This window comes from Miniopterus natalensis, chromosome 17 (assembly GCF_054644295.1).
Source record: "Miniopterus natalensis isolate mMinNat1 chromosome 17, mMinNat1.hap1, whole genome shotgun sequence".
NCBI lineage: Eukaryota > Metazoa > Chordata > Mammalia > Chiroptera > Miniopteridae > Miniopterus > Miniopterus natalensis.
In genome coordinates this window covers 32589594-32607453 of record NC_142097.1, presented here as the reverse complement: position 1 = coordinate 32607453, position 17860 = coordinate 32589594, and the positions used below count along the sequence as shown (strand labels likewise).

The 17860-nt window shown below is 37.6% G+C and overlaps 1 protein-coding gene across 1 annotated transcript in view; it reads right to left on the bottom strand.

The window, feature by feature from the left end:
- The window catches only part of LOC107535299 (leucine-rich repeat-containing protein 37B-like), a 38518-nt gene that overhangs the window by 4944 nt on the left and 15714 nt on the right, over positions 1-17860 (bottom strand). Inside the window, exons 7-11 of the mRNA XM_016210697.2 lie at positions 17504-17578; positions 6402-6517; positions 4211-4345; positions 3831-3955; positions 3327-3431 (exon numbers count right to left, since the gene is read on the bottom strand). Coding sequence (XP_016066183.2) covers positions 3327-3431; positions 3831-3955; positions 4211-4345; positions 6402-6517; positions 17504-17578 — 556 coding nt within the window. The remainder of the gene's footprint in view (positions 1-3326; positions 3432-3830; positions 3956-4210; positions 4346-6401; positions 6518-17503; positions 17579-17860) is intronic.

The window sequence follows — 17860 nt, the reverse complement described above, 5'->3', positions numbered from 1 at the left end:
GCTAAGTTTGCTAATGGTGTCACAGACAAGGTGGTCAAATGTATCAAAGGGTTCTGCCTGTGCTATCAGGTTCAGAAAACTCTTTCCCATCAACTGGTTATAAAAATATTGCTTCTAGCCCTGGCCAGTGTCGGCAGATAGAGCATTGGCCTGCAAACCTAAGGGTACTGGGTTTGATTCCCAGTTAAGGGCATGTACCTGGGTTGCAGGTTCCAGCCTAGTTGGGGTAGATGTGGAAGGCAACCAACTGATGGGTCTCTCTCACATCGATTTCTCCGCCCCCCCCTTCCATTCTCTCTTAAAAAACAAAAAATCAATCGAAAAATATCCTTGGTTGAGGATTAACAACAACAACAAACATACATACATACACATATATATATACATATACATACATACATATGTGTGTGTGTATATATATATATATATATATTTTTTTTGCTTGTATCCTTGGTTGATATAGCTCAGTTAGTTGGGCAATATCCCATGCACTGAAAGGTTGCTGGTTCTATTCCTGGTCAGGGCACATGCCCGGGTTGCAGGCTCAGTCTCTAGTAGGGGGCATGTAGAAGACAGGTGATCAGTGTTTCTCTCTTTCCCTCTCCCTCTTCTCTCATTAAAAATCAATAAAAAATATTTTCAAAAAATAAAATAAAATAAATAAAAATATTGCTTTTATTTTCTTGTAGCACTTTTACGGGTTTTTTTTGTTTTTGTTTTTTTACATTTACGTAAATATGTTTATTTGAAGTGAGAAAGACAGATCTGCTGTTATTTCCCCCTCAAATAGTTACATAGCTTTTCTATTACCATTTATTCATATTCTTACATATATCAGAATAGTAAAAGATGACATTTCAAAAGTCTTAGGAACACATGGGCCTGTCTATTGCTGTACTCTGTATGCTACTTCAAACAAATATTAGGTTGCATCACTCCTCCTTGTGGAATTGCCTTATCTTTCTTCCTTTGAATACCATTACTGTCCACTACAAAATAAAACATACTCAAAGAGCTTATCATCTAAGTGGGGAGATAAAATAATGAAACCACATAAATAAATACAAATGCAAGGTTAAACTATATAGAAATTAAATACAGTATAGGAGTTTATGGAAATTCCAAAAAAGTAAAAGGCCACATCCCCCCTGGGCAATGGCCAATTACTTTCTTCCCAGAGGCCTTGGCAAGGTGACCCTATGCTACTCCCTAGGCTGCTAGGCTCAGAAGTCAGACTCTCTTCACTAAGAGAGAACTCACTTCCTATTGTGGAGGTCTTACCTTATCAATACCACAGGATTAATAAAAAATCAGAATTCCAGATTATGACCTGACAATGAGAACTACGTCTGTTCCACAGACAGCATCTGCGTCTCTACATGATTAGGGAAATACATTTTGTAGAGACAAGCCACCGTGGCAGACTAAAGCACAATCAATCAGAAGGCTACTTGGTGAGAACAGAATCAGAACAAAAGGGATCAGCGGACTCCAGTGTTTAATGGAAAGGACTGAATTAGCCAGATCCATCTGTCTCCCTGACAGGCACAGCCTGGCTAGTGGGCCTGACTATCCACATCTGCTGCCTGAGATGCCATCTCTACTCTTAGACAAGGCTAGGATGGGCAATGCTCATGCTGGTCTTTTCTTCACCTTTTCTCTGCCTTTACTACTGACCACCCCTCCTATAGATAGACATGTTTCTCTTTAGCAGTTAATACATCCCATCAGGTTTTACTTGTCTGATAGACCAGGAAGCCATTTGGTTCTTACACATCATGGCACTGCTCCATGATGTGTTGACCATGGTATTTCTCTCTTGGGGAGCCACCTTTTAAAAACCCGTTTGCCATATTTTAAGTCCTCAGGGGAGGGGAATGCCTTACTATCCCCCTCCCCAAATGGTCACAAATTTCATAAGAGGACTAGAACCAGTGGGGCTAGAGTACTCAGGGAAGGTTTCATGAAGAAAGATGAACTTGAGCTAGCTGGCTTTTGAGAGATTCTTAGGAAGAGCAAAATAAGGGAATTTTAGATGGGCAAAGGCATAAACAAAAGTAGGAATGGACATGGTGTGGCTAGGTTATGATGAGGGGCTGCTTTGGCTGGAATAGAGGGCTGCCATGACTGTTGAAAAGGGAAATAAAGTAAATTAGGTTGGATTAGTAGGGTAGAGTCAAGATCTTCAGCTTATTAAATCACTCTTTAATGTTAGCAACCTGCCTGTAGGGAAAATAAACCATTATGTAATTGAATAAAAGTGGTTAGAGCATCAGCCCACTCACCAAAAGGGTTGAGAATTTGATTCCCAAGCAAGGATATGTAGCTCCGTTGCAGGTTCCATCCCAGACAACAGTCAGAGCTCAAGTGGGTGGCAACCAATCAATGTGTCTCTTTCACGTCACTGTTTCTCTTTCTCTCTCCCCCCACTCCTTTCCCTTCCACTCTCTCTAAAAAATCAATGGAAGGAGCCCGGCCGGGCGTGGCTCAGCAGTTGAGCATTGACCTAGGATCCAGGAGATCAGGGTTCGATTCCTGGTCAGGGCACATGCCCGGGTTGCCGGCTCGATCTTCAATGACTCTTTCATCATTGATGTTTCTATCTCTCTCTCTCCCTCTCCTTTCCTCTCTCTGAAATCAATAAAGATATATTTAAAAAAAAAACAACAACAATGGAAGGAATATCCTCAGGTGAGGATAAAAAAAAAAAAGAGGAGAGACAGGCAAGCTCTAGCAACAGATGACTCTAATATAACGTGCTTTAGAGAAGCCTGATGCAGGATTTAGGTTGCAGTGTTTTAACTGAACCTATTCACACCATGCCTTACACACTGGAGAAGAAAGCTAAGTAAATCTTATTAATTGACAAGATCACACTTTAATCTTTTTAGCCTTGTCCTTTCTGCCAGGGTGACCTAGCTCCATGAGGGTGGAGTTTCTGTATCTCTTCTCATTCCAGCCAACAAGGAAAGAAATCAGTGGTAGAAAGAGAGTAATTGGTGAGTATATCAAATCGACATCGTTTGTTTCAAGTTGAAGAAATTTTGCTATCATGTCAATTCTGGCCAATAAATTTAAGTTTCAAATCAGTTTAATGGCTTGTTATCTTGATTTCAATTCCACAGAGATCTCTTAGAGTGGAGTTTCTTTAAAAATCCCTGGAATATAATTTGTAATAAAAGAACAAAGCATATCTCAGTGCTCATGACTGAAGAAGTGTATCAAGTAGGAGCAGGTGGGAAAGTAGCTTTGATTTTCAGTTTGTGCATTCTGAATCTACTCTAAAGACAATATATTTCAGAAATCTGAATTAACTGTTGTCTTACCTCAATGAAACAGAAAAGTACAAAATAAAACACTGTTACTCCAATCACAGGCGATGCGATGAGGAGTTTGTTGATCTCCTCATATTCTGGCAATTCGTTTAGGACCTAAAAAAAAACCCAAAGAACAATTTAAAAAAAAACAACCAAAGACATGGAAAGGATAAAAACTAACTATTCTCTAGCCTATTCTAAAGAATAGCTAACTATTCTTAACTACTACTCTAAAACCCCTCTTTCAAGTGGTTCTTAAAGAACATACCAAATCTAATATGTTATGTAATCTGAGATTTTCTTGTACGATTTATCTCTCTTGGGTGTTAGGTCCCATTCTCATCTATCCTCGGAACAGTGAAAACATTCTCTAAATGAGCAAAGTGGAAGATCACTCTTAGCCAAAGTCACATGGTCAAGACAAGATTCAGACTAGGCATCCCTGGGGGCTTTCACGGCATGTTCCTAAACTCACTAAAAGCCCAGGTGCCGTATTTCCGAAGCTGTCCTCACCTCATTTGACTCCTCTTCCTGTTCACCCTGGACTCCTGGCCTCTCATTTTTCCATTGTTCCGCATCCCACACTGGTTTAGAAACCTTTACTTCTTGCTGCTCACTGAGCAGCTTCATCAGGAGGCCTGTTCCAGAAAATAAGAGTTTCTTCAATTTATTTTTGTAACTTGATTGTCAAGTTCAGGTTTAAGAGAAGGGTTCCCTCTGTTGTTTTTTAAATGGCTCGGGCATATCTGCATCGTGTACATTTGAAAAAGTGAGTTTAATGAATGGTAATAATGTTGATTCTGTATCTTCTGGATTTCCCTCCAAGAAATAAGGCAATATGTAATTTAGTGCACTAATAACATCACTTTTATAATTAAAGTCTAGCTGCTCACTCATGAAGGATGACAAATTGTAGCCACTTTTGACTTGGGATGATACCCTGTCTGACTCAATAGTCAGCTCACTGCTGTTCTTCTTCCGGACTTGTAATACTTTCATGAATGGTCCTTGTTTAAGTAGTTTTACATCTGTCAAAAGAGAAGAGAATATTTTTGATACTGAAAGACTCATAGGACAGCTTTTTGTCAGTCATAGCGATATATCCCAGTGAAATAAATAGGGGGTCAGCAAATTTTGAGTGCCACATACAGATGAGAAAAACAAGTTCCAACTTAAATCTATGATTGTCAACACAACAAAAGGAGAAAAGGTATTTTTTTAAGAAGTGGTTACTGACCGAGCCAGTTTTGCTCAGTGGTTAGAGCGATGGCCCACAGACTGAAGGGTCTGGGGTCCATTCCAGTCAAGGGCATGTACCTGGGGTTACAGGTTGGATCCCCGGTCCCAGTTGGGGCTCATGCGGGAGGCAACCAATTGATGTGTCTCTCTCACACTGATGTTTCTCTCTCCCTCTCTCTCTGAAAAGCAATGGAAAAAATATCCTCGGGTGACAATTAAAAAAAAAAAAGGTGGTTACTGACTCAGAACACTCCATAGCATGAAATATACTAACTATATCTAGTATTATTCTACTGGATCCCAAAGGCCAATTGCCGGGTACTGAAGAAACGCCAAGGCTGGAAGACCCCACTCAATTACACCCCCCACAGATCTACTGTGACTCCTCACATTCATGTACCCCATCCTGTCCTGCCTCAGATGCAGAGGGAGCATGAGGCTTCCTCTCTCCACCTCTTCAGGGTGCTCCTATTCTTGCTACCATCGCAGATGACCGCGATTAACACCCACTGCAAACAGGTCATCATCAGGACATGCCCTTCTCCACTTTCCCACAGATTCCTTAGCCTGGTCCCTGCTTCCACATATCCCAGCCCCCATAACAGAAGGCTCTATACAGGAAAAAAAAAATATGTCTACCCCTGCTCTTTGCTTAAAATTTAGGTAGGCATCTGGGATGTATGTTAAGAGATTTGCCAGGTTGTGTACCACTGTGGAATGTTCAGTGAATCTATGGAATAATACTTGGGGTCCTAAAACACAGAAGGGAAAAAACAACTTTTGTCAGATGCCTACTGTGCTTTCATTTCATGTCATTTCTTATATTTTCAGCTTTATTTGGGGAACCAGCCAAAGCTTCTCACTGCATGAAGATCAAGTGGGCCATTGTGCAACTGGGTTTCTTTTCCAGAAAAATCAAAAGTATTGCTGCTGGTGGTTAGGGTCAGAGGAGGAGGTAAGTGTCCTGAGAAAGGAGGGGCATGGACTAGTGGGGAGCCCAAAAATGGGAGCCAGAGACCTGGACACTAGGTGACAACATTTAGCACTTTCTGATCTTGTTAATCACCTGTAAAAGGAGATTAAAATACCTGTTCTGCTCACCCTTGGGGTAGAAGGGAGTAATATAATTGGTCAACACATTGTTCTGAAAAATAAGAAACACTGTCTTTATATAAGAAGCACAGCGTTAATATTTATGATGTGCCCAGATCACTGACAGAGACTCGTATTCAACCCATCTGGGCATGAAAGCACATTTTGGAAGTTATCGAGTAGGTGCCAATAAACCTAATGTATAGAAAAATAATTGGTGGACAGAAAACCTTATGTTTCAGAGCAAGCTCAGAGTTGGACAGCCTAAGAATACAAGAGCCCTCCCATCCGTTAGAAGGGCTTGGTAGCAGCTTCTGGTGATAGATCCAGAAATTCTCAAGTTCCAAATAAAAGTTTCATAAAATAGCATCATGTGTACTCTTTTTGATAAAAATGTTTCTATACCTGTCCTACAAGGCAAAGGGCAACTGAAACCCAATGCCTAGAAAACAATTTACAAACTGTAACATACGGATGAACAAGTTCTCATTTGGAAGTAAAGCACTAAGCAGGGAGCACAACACACACTATGTGGGCATTAATGTTAATGGCCATTAATGTTAATCCATTTCTCTCTCTTGTTCCTTAATCTGACATTTAGCAAGGAGTAGTTCTTAAAATTTTAAAGAATTGAACTCTGAATAAATGAAAATAAGTTACATTATTTGCTTAAAAATGTATCATCAATTAAAAATTAAAAATTAAACATAAAATAAAAATTAAAAAGTTTATCATCAGGCAATTCAGACTCACCACAAGGTGTGTTTGTCAGACATTCAGGGTCACATTGCAGTCTGACTGTCTGGGAGACAGTCTCAATATTATGTTTAAATTTGCAGAGGCAACAGGCCAAACGGCTAGGTAAGATCCTATAAATGGAAACATAGAGAATTATATTAGTGAGAAAGGAGTTACTTGAGTAGGTAAAGAGGTAGGCCAAGGCTACCACAGGGCTGGGCAGAAAAGAGTTGTTGGAACATATCGCCTGAACTGTTGGTACAGATCAGTTGGACACTTGTTACTCTTGAATATTGTAAATAAATAGGGAGAACAGAAGTGCCCAACAGAAGGGTACCAATGGCAGTGGGTACTGGATGCCTAGAATAAAGGTGATGGGGATTAGAATTGGGTGACACTGATCTGTAGCTTCATTCAGATGTATCTCCTTCTCCCAACCCAGAAGTCTCACTTTGGGTTCAGAGTACAGAGAGGGGAAGACTTCTAACAAGGCTCTGGGTAAGCCCCAACTTACAGAGTCTCTTTCTCAATTCCTGACTGTGAGTGGTAAATATATTAGAAATTATTCTGGGCATAAAACATATTGTGTGGTTAAATAATAACAGATTGCCTTGGCCAAATCTGGGCAATTTGAACATTCAAAAGAATAATGATAATAAGGTATAACATAATTAATTTAAAGAAGAGCCCATGAGTTCATAATGATACTCAAAAATAACCGGGGAGTTATTTTTTAAATCTTTTTTTAAATATGTTTTTATTGATTTCAGAGAGAGTAAAGGGAGAAGGAGAGCTAGAAAAATCAATGATGAGAGAGAATCATTGATCAGCTGTCTCCTGCACTCCCCCTAGTGGGGATCGAGCCAGAAACTTGGGCATGTGCCCTGACCTGGAATCAAGTGATGACATTCAGGTTCATGGGTGGATGTTCAACCACTAAACCACACTGGCCAGGTGAGAGGAGCTATTATTTACAGACTAATGCCAGCCAATATATGTAGATGGAATAATAGAATTAGAAGAAAGTCTCACTTTGTAACCACCAGTATAATAATCAATTCAGACACTGATTATCACTGATGCACAGTTGGTAAAAAGTTGAGAGGAGAATCTTCACTGATCCCAAAGCATCATGCCACAGATTAGTTATTAATTACCATGGGAAAAAATAACTTTACAATGGAGAGATCTGGAAGATACCACCTTCACCAAGTGATTAAAAATTTAGTATTATAGGCCACTTGAACTGATGAGGTAGGAAGGATATATCACCTATATAGTATTCTTTCCAAAATAGTTTACCTTGAATCTAATCATGAGGAAAAAGACAAATCCAGACTGTGGGAAAATTTATAAGACAATTATTTTAGACACATCAAAAATGCCAGTGTAATAAAAGACCAAAAAAAATAAAGAAAAGTTAGGAAGCTCTGTTGCTCAGCGGTTAGAGCATTGGCCCACAGACTTAGGGGTCTCAGGTGCGATTCCCATTTAAAGGCATGTACGTTGGTTTCGAGCTCCATCTGGACAGGTCAGGGTGGATGTGGGAGGCAACCAATCAATACGTCCGTCTCATACTGAAGTTTTCTCTCTCCCCCTCCGCCTTCCCCTAGACTCTCTCTCTAGAAATCAATGGAAGAAAGTATCCTTGGGTGAGGATTAACATAACAAAACAAAACAAAAAAGGTAGGAAAATGTTTTAGACTAAAGGAAACAAAGACATAACATGTCATGTCTGATCCCAGAGTGGATCCTGGATCGAAACAAAACAGATTTAAAGAATATTATTGGAAGGGAAAAGAATATTACTGTCTTTTAGCCAAGATGGAGTAAATGGGACCAATTTAACCACCTGCCTAAAACAATTTAAAAAACAGACAAAATATATGTAAGAACATTTTTCAAGGTATTTGCCTCAGGCAATAAAGGACTGTGATTTCCCAAAAGATAGGAAATAAATGAAGTGAACTCTATGCTTGCCCTAGCTTATAGCTCTGAGTTTCCAGGTCATGATGCAGGGAAGGAGAAACCCACGTGGAGGTTGGTGAACTCCCTAAGGAAATGGAGCTGAGAGCTGGGGGAAACCAAGGTGACTAGAATTATAGAAAGCAAAGAGGTGCACAGACAAGAACTCTGGGGATATACAGAGAGATCTCTTGAGCATTCAACAAAGTACAGTACATATGTGTGAAGAATTGCTTGAGGCTAGGAAAAGAACCACACAGTGTTGGGAATAGTGTTCATAAAAGCCAGAGAGTAAAAACTACAGTGTCTAAATGAAAAAGACACTGGATAGGATTAATAGCAGATTAGACACAGCAGAAGAAGAAAAGATCAGTTAACTGAAAGCACAGCAATAGAAACTACACAAAATGAAAAAGGAGAAAGGAAACTAACAAATGGATGAAGCACCAGTGAGTTGTGCAACAACTTCAAGTGGCCTAATAATATGTGTACTTAAGAGTCCATGAAGGGAAGGAGACAAAAAAAATCTGAATAAAGAGCAGCCCCAAATTTTCAATACTATTATAACAGTACATATGTACTTCCTTCCAATAGTATGTATGTACTTCCATTTGTCCCTCCTGGCCTTTATATACTATTATATTATACTACTGATGAAATTGCAAAATATCACTTCAAGATAGATTGTGATAAGCTAAAGATGTACACTATAAACCATAAAGCAACCACTAAAATGTACTTAATCCAAAAGCAGAAAGAAAAAGAAGAAAAAATAAACAAAGAACAGATGGGACAAATAGGAAAGATACAGCAAGATAGTAGATTTAGATGTAATCACATCAATCACTGCATTAAACAAAAATGGTCGGCCCAGCCGGGTGTGGCTCAGCAGTTGAGCGTCGACCTAGGATCCAGGCGATCAGGGTTCAATTCCCGGTCAGGGCACATGCCCGGGTTGCGGGCTGCAGCCGATCAATGACTCTCTCATCATTGATGTTTCTATCTCTCTCTCTCCCTCTCCCTTCCTCGCTCTGAAATCAATAAAGATATATTAAAAAAAAAAAAAAAAAAAGGTCTAATCTCCCTAATTAAAAGCTGGTGTTGTCACAATGGTTAAAAAAGCAAAAGCCATCTATATGTATCTACAAGAACCATCTTCAAAAGAAAGATACAAATATATGCTATGCTAACACTAATCAAAAGAAAGCTGGAGTGGCTATATTTCTCTAAGACAAAGTCAATGTCAAAGCAAAGAATATTACCAGAGATAAAGGTCATGTTAATAAAAAGTCAATTAATGACAAACACATAACCTAGAAATTTACGCACCTGATACAGAGCTTCAAAATATATGAAGGAAAAATGAGAATGACGAGAAACAAACAAATTCACAATTATAGTTGGAAACTTCAATATCACTCTTTCAATAATTGATAGAGCAAGTAGGTAGAAAATCAGTAAGGATATAGAAGACTTGAAGAATCTTAACCTACATGATATTTATAAAACACTCTACCCAAAATCAATAGAATGCACCTTTTTTTTTTCTCTCCAGTGGACACATAAGGTTTACCAAAATAGACTATATTCTGGCCTAGTACCAGCATTTACTGGCCATAAAATCAGTCTCTCTAAGTTTAAAAAGATTTTAGTCATTCAATATACGTTCTCTGACAACAGTGGAATTAAATCAGAAATTAAGAGACCTAAAAAAAAATCTCCAAATATCTAATAAGTAAAAAACATGCTAAGTAACCCTGTGGGTCAAAGAAGAAATCATAAGGGAAATTAGAAACTATTTGGAACTGACTGAAACTGAAAACACAAGATGTCAACATGTGGGATGTTGCTAAAGCAATACTCAGCTTCTTCAGCTTCCACCTTAAGAAACCAGAAAAAGAAGAGCAAATTAATCACAGAGTAAGGAGAAGAAAGGACATAATAAAGATTAAAGCAGAAATTTAAAAAATGGAAAATAGAAAAACAGAGAAGTCAGTGAAATTACAAAATAGTGCTTAGAGAAGATCAATAAAATTGACAAACTTCTAGCCAGATTATGCAAAAAAAGACAAGAGAAATGATCAATATTAGTAACAAGACAGGTGACATCACTACAGAATCTACAGATATTAAAAGGATAATAAAGGAATAGTGATAAAATATTTTATACCAATAAATTGAAGATGAAATAGACAAATTCCTTGAAGGACAGAAACTACTAATGCTTACTCAAGAATAAATATGTAACTTAAAGAGCACTATTGAAGATATTGAATATATAGTTCAAAACCTTCCCACAAAGAAAGCTTCAAGCCCACATGACTTCACTGGTGAATGCTACCATGAAAGCATTTGAGGAAGAAATAAAGGTAATTCTACACAAACTCTATGAGAAAACCAAATAGAAGGGAATACTTATCAACTCATTTGTAAGGCCAAATTTCCCCTTATCAAAACTAGACAAAGATATTATAAGAGGAAAACTACAGACTAAAATCTCTCATGAACACAGATGCAAAAATTCTAAAGAAGATTTTAGCATATAAAATCCAACAATATATTAAAAAATGATACATCATGAGGTTTATTTCAGGAATACAAGGTTGGTTTAATATTAGAAAATCAATGTAACTTACCAAAGTTAAAAAACTAAAACGGAAAAATCATACAATCATTGCAATAGATACATAAAAAGTATCTGACAAAATCTAACATCCATTCCTGATTTAAAAAAGAAAAAAAACCCTCAGCAAACCAGGAATGAAAGGAGATTTCCTCAATTTGATAAATGACTTCAACAAAATAATCTAACACCATTTTTAATCATAATAGACAAAGTGCTTTCCCTCCAAGTTCAGGACAAAGGAAAGGATGTTTGCTCTCATTACTTCTAATCGACACTGAACTGAATGTTCTAACCAGTACAATAGGGAAGAAAAAAAAGAAGTAAAAGACATTCCGAATGAAAGGAAGTAAAACTATATTTATTTGCAGATATCATTATCTATGTAGAAAAAACCTGACAGAGTCTACAAAAAGGCTACTAGAATAAATGAGTTTGTCAAGTTTGCAGGACACAAGGTCAATATACAAAAAATTAATTTTTCTCCAGTACCTAGGAAAGAACAATCAGAAATTGAAAATAAAAATACTATTTAAAATAGCATCCAAAGTATAAAGCACTTAGGAATGAACCTGACAAAAGATGTAAAAGATTTGCACAATGAAAACTATAAACTGCTGGGAGAAATTAAGGAAGACCTAAAAATGGAGCGATATAATGTGTTCATGGGTCAGGAGATTCAATATTGTTAAGATGTCAATTTTCCTCAAGTTGATTTATAGATCAAAAGCCCAGCAGGCTTTTCTGTAGAAAATGACCAGCTAATTCTAAGATTCAGATGGAAATGTGAAGCTCCTAGAATAGCCAAAATAATTTTGAAAAAACAAGCAAAGTTAGAGGACTAACACTACCTTATTTCAAGACTTATAAAGAAGCTACACTTTTAGGACATTGAGATATTGGTGTAAAGATAGGCAAATAAATCAAAGAAGTAGAATAAAAAATCAGAAAGTAGGGAGATATGGACACCTGATTTTCAGGTTCAAAGGCAACTCAGGGGAGAAAGGATAGTCTTTTCAATGAATGGTGCTGAAACAACTGGATTACCTACCTGTAAAAACAGTAAACTTCAACCCAAACCATATACAGAAATGAACTTAAATGGAAAGACCTAAATGTAAAACCTAGAGCTATAAAACTTCTACAAGAAAACATACAAAAAAATCTTTATGACCTTAAATTGGGCAAGGTTTCTTAGATACAATACTAAAAGCAGATTCCATAGAGGAAAAAAATGGATTAATTGGACATTATAGAAATTAAGAATTTGTGCCCCACAAAAAAGACTTGGGAGAAGGAAAAGACAAGCCATAAAATGAAAGCAAATACATTTCAAATGACATATTTAATACAGGCTTGTTTCCAGAATACATAAAGAACCAAAACTCAATAAAAACATAGACAAGTGATTCAAAGATATACAGATGGCAAGTTAGCATATGAAAAGATATTTTACATCATTAAATATTAGGGGAATGCAAATGAGAGCACGATAAGACACCACTACACACCTATTAAACTATCTAAAATTAAACAGAATGACCATAGTTAAACAGAATGATCATAGCAGCTATTGGCGAGCATGTGAAGAAAATGAAATTCTCATACACTGCTGGTGGAAATGTAAAATGGTACAACCACTTTGGAAAATAGTTTCTTAAAAACTTAAACATACACCTACCGTATGATCCAGCCATTCCACTTCCAGGTGTTTATCAAGAGAAATAGAAGTATCTTTCCATAAAAAGACTTGTACATAAATATTCATAATAGCTTTATTTGTAATAGTCAAAAATTGGACCAACTCAAACAGTCATCAATGTTGAAAAGCAGTGGTATATCCATATAATAGAATACTATTCAGCAATAAAAAGAAATGAATTATTGGTACATATCACAACATGGATGACTCTTAAAATAATCATCTGAGTAAAAGAAGCCAGTTAGAAAAGAGTAGATACTGCATGATTCCATTTATATAAAATTCTAGAAAATGCAAACTAACCTATAGCAACAGAAAGCAGACTGATGTTTACATGTGTATAAGGAAGGGCAAGGAGGATGGGAAGGAAGAATTACAAAGAGACATGATGAAACTGCTTGAGGTGATGATGGTTTTGTGATATAGGTATATATATGTGTATATATACATATACAAGCTATTGTATGTCAATTATACCTCAAAATGTTGTTAAAAGTAAATGATACAGGCAGCGGACTGAGTGGAAGCTACACTGACACTCTCCCAGGACCAAACTGGAACTACAACTAAAATATAGAAAAACCACCCTGAATAATCAACTGCCACTGAAGATGAGCTGGAGAGCATCCTCATAACCAAGGACCTAAAGAGGAGGCTGCATAGAGACTGGTAGGAAGTGCGGAAGCACAAGAGGGCTGGGGCAACAGCTGAAGGTCCAGAGGGATATCTCAGCTGTGGGGGGTTCCACTGAGGACTCCCCCTGGCTGGGCTTTCCAGCCAAGAGCACCAGAACTGAGAAAAGTGCCCATATAACATTTAGCTGTGAAAAGCAGCAGGATTTCTGTTGGCGAGGGAGAGATGGCTGGAAATGCAGGTACCCTCTTAAAGAGCCAACGCACAAAGTTTTGTGTGTAGCCACTCACCTTGGGCTCCAGCTGAGGGTGGGCAGAGTGGACTACAGCTGTGTGAGGAGAATCTAGGATTGTGGGCTCTGCAGATAGAGATCAGAAGGCACCCCTCTGGATTCCTGTGCTGAGTTATTCCCCCAAATGGCAGAGGACATCTTTCCCAGGCAGACATTTACCTCCCAAACAGCTTTTGCCGGGGCGGGGAGCAAATGCCCCATCCTCCTAGAAAACCTCTTGCCCTGCCCAGAGTAGTTTCTATAGCCTGAGGCTCATTAAGAGAATCAGGTTAATCAGCCTGCAGCCAAAGGCAGGCCTCAGAGTGCTTAATCTTTGCCTGATCTGTTTCTGGACCTGGGTCTTGGAAAAGCAGACTTTGGTGTACATCCTGGTCCAACTGCACCCAGTCCCAGCAGAGGAGACCAAGCCAAGGGTTGTTAATAGCTCCAAACAGGGTACTTAGGGCCAGTCACAAACTGCATCTGATACTGGCCTGTATCAGAGGCCCTCCAAAAAGACTGAGAGTCCTAGCAGATCTACCTACTACATAGAAACAAGCCCAAACAGGCAGCCAAAATGGGGAGACAAAAAAACAAGCCCCAAATGAATGAACAAGAAAAGTCTCCAGAAAAAGAGCTAAATGAAATGGAGATAAGCAATCTATCAGATACAGAGTTCAGAATACTGATTGTAAAGATGCTCAACAGCATGAAAAAAGATATGGAAACTATGAAGGAAATTAAGAATGACATAGCAGAAATAAATAATAGACTGGAAGGAATAAACAGCAGATGAGAGGAAGCTGAGGATTTGATTAGCAAATTAGAAGACAGGGTAGAAAAAATAACTCAATCAGAGATCCGAAAAGAAAAAAACAATTAAAAAACAGGAGGACAGTCTAAGGAAGCTATGGGACAAAATGAAACATAACAATATTCACATCGTAGGAGTACCAAAAGAGGTCGAAAGTAAGCAAAATTTAGAGAACCTTTTTGAAGAAATAATGGCAGAAAACTTCCCTAACCTGGTCAAAGAAAAAGTCACAAAAGTTCAGGAGGTACAGAGTCCCAAGCAAGAAGAATCCAAAGAGGTCCATGCCCAGACACATCATAATTAAAATGCCAAAATTTCAAGACAAAGAGAGAGTATTAAAGGCAGCAAGAGAAAAGCAATCTGTTATCTACAAAGGAGCTTCCATAAGGTTGTCAGCTGACTTCTCATCAGAAACTCTACAGGCCAGAAGGGAATGGCATGAAGTATTCAAGGTAATGCGAAACAAGGATCTGAAGCCAAGACTACTCTATCCAGCAAGGCTATCATTCAAAATAGATAGAGCTTCCCAAACAAAAAATGGGAAATAAAGAGCTTCCCAAACAAAAAATGGCTAAAAGAGTTTATCACCACCAAACAAGCATTGCAGAAAATTAACATAAAGGAACTGCTGTAATTAGAAGCAGAAATAGAAGCACTGCAAGAAATGTTAAAGGGACTGCTGTAATAAGAAGAAATAGACAGAGAAACATAGGCATAAAGAATTAAAATGGCAATAAATAAGGACCTATCAATAATAACCTTAAGGACTTTAAGGGAGAGATCAACAGCAATACAGTCATAGTCATGGACTTTATCACCCCACTGACTTCACTGGATAGATCTTCCAGACAAAAAGTCAACACAGAAAAAGTGACTCTAAATAGCACACTAGATTAGATGGATTTAATTGATATTTACAGAACATTTTACCCAAAGCTGCAGAATATACATTCCTCTCAAGTGCACATGGGTCATGCTCAAAGATAGAACACATGTTGGGACACAAAACAAGTCTCTACAAATTCAAGAAGACTGAAATCATATCAAGCATCTCAGATCACAATGGAATGAAATTAGAAATCAACTACAGTAGAAACACTCAAAAACACTGAGGCTAAACAGCATGTTATTAAACAATTATTGGGTTACCAAAAGGATCAAGAAAGAAATCAAAAACTTCCTGGAAACAAATGAAAATGAACATACAACAACCCCAAATCTATGGGACATAGCAAAAGCAGTCCTAAGAGGGAAATTCATAGCACTATAGGCCTACCTCAAAATGCAAGACAAATTTTTAGTAAACTAACCCTACAACTTGAAGAATTAGAAAGCTCCCTTGTAAAGCCGTCCAGACCAGGGCTTTTGTTTGCTGAGAGGTTTTTTTTATTAATGCTTTGATTTAATCAGTTGTTATTAGCCTATTCAGCTTCTCTGATTCTTCCTATTAGCCTGCCATATTGGAAGGAGGGCACAAATTAAGGTGCAGTAAGTTCTGTAATAAACTGTCACAATAGGGGTCTAAGAATTTTTTTAATTGAAAAAAGGGAACGTAACCCTTACTTTACACCATATATAAAAATTAAATCAAAATGGATCATAGACCTAAATGTAACTATACAACTATTAGAAGAAAATGGAGGAGAAAAATCTATATGATTTTGGATTAAACAATGGGTTCTCACACAATTTCTTAGATAAGAAACAAAAAAGCACAAACCACACAATAAAAACATTGCCAAATTAGAGTTCATCAAAATTTTAAATTAAAAACTTCTGGTCTTCAGAGATACTTTTAATAGAATGAAGACAAAAAACAACCTGGGAAAGATATTTACTAAACACATATCTGACAGAATGGACTAAAAAAAAACACACACTCTTAAAACTCAATAATAAAATATCCAATTAAAAAATGGATTTGAACAGACACTTCACTGGAAAATGATATTTTCACAGAGGCATTCCACATCATCAGCTATTAGAGAAATGCAAATTAAAACCACAATGCAATACAAATACATTCCTACTAGAAAGTTAATATTTTTTAAAACAGAAATATAAAGATCAGGTGAAAATGTGGAGCAACTACAACCCTCATCTACTACTGGTGGGAAGACATGATGATACAACCATCTTAGAACACAGTTTATCAGTTTCTTAACAAATTAAATATGCACTCGGCATATGACGCAGCAATTCCACTCTTAGGTATTTTACCCCAAAGCAATGGAAACATTTTCACACAAAGACCCTCATGTGAGTGTTTTTAGCAGCTTTAGTCGTAATAACCAAAAAACTATAAACAACCCAAATATCCATTAACTGGTGACTGTATAAATAAACACACAATTGGAATACTACACAGAAATAAAAAGAAGTGAACTACTGACAGATGCAACTACATGGATGAATCTCAAAAGGGTTATGCTAAGAAAAAGAAGCCAAACACAAAAGGTTACACTCTATATGATTTCATTTCTAAGGCACTGTGGAAAAGGCAAGACTATAGCAAGAAAAATCATATTGGTGCTTGCCAGAGCTGGTGGTGGGAGGAGGAACTGACTGCAAAGAAACATGAGGAGCCTTTTTGAGATGACAAAAGTGTTCTGTATCTCAGATGTGATGGTGGCACATAACTACACATTTATCAAAACTCAGTAACTGTACCTTTTAAAAGAATGATTTTTTAACTTTTGTTAATCCACACTCAAGGATATTTTTTCCATTAATTTTATTTTTAGAGAGAGTGGAAGGGAGGGAGGGGAGAGGGAGAAAAGAAGAGGGAAGGAGAGAGGAAGAGAGAAAGAAAGAGAGAGGGAGAGAGAGAGGAAAACACTGATGAGAGAGGCACATCGATTGATTGCCTCCTGCACTCGCCCAACCAGAGCCAGGGATTGAACCTGCAACCCAGGTACTTGCCCTTGATCAGGAATCAAACCCATATGTGGGCCGATGCTCTAACCACTGAGTAGTAGTACAGGCCAGAGAAAAAAGAGTGAATTTTATTAAATAAAAATTATACCTCAGTAAACCTGACTTAAGAAAATAATAAAGTAAACCTAAAAGAACGACTAAGTGAAAATAAATATAAGAAAAATCAACTTACAGTTTTTCCAATTTTGAGGTCATCACGAGGATGTTAACAAGTGTTGCAAGTGACACCTGTGTTGCTCCCATGTCTCTGGAGGAGAAAGACCAAACATGCATGATGTGAACCCAAAGGCAAAACTTCTGTACTTAGAGAGACACTTAGCATCTGGTTACTTCAGTTCTGGCTTCTCTGTGAAGCCAGCTTAAGAGTTTACTTGCCATAGATGATCATTTCAGAGAGCTCTTTTTGAAGAAATTTAAATTTATTGGCATCATCAAATTAATGACTTTATGAACAGTACAATCTGTGTGTGTCATTTTTATCATTATCCTACTTGTCATTCTCAATTGCAACCACCACTTGATTACTCTT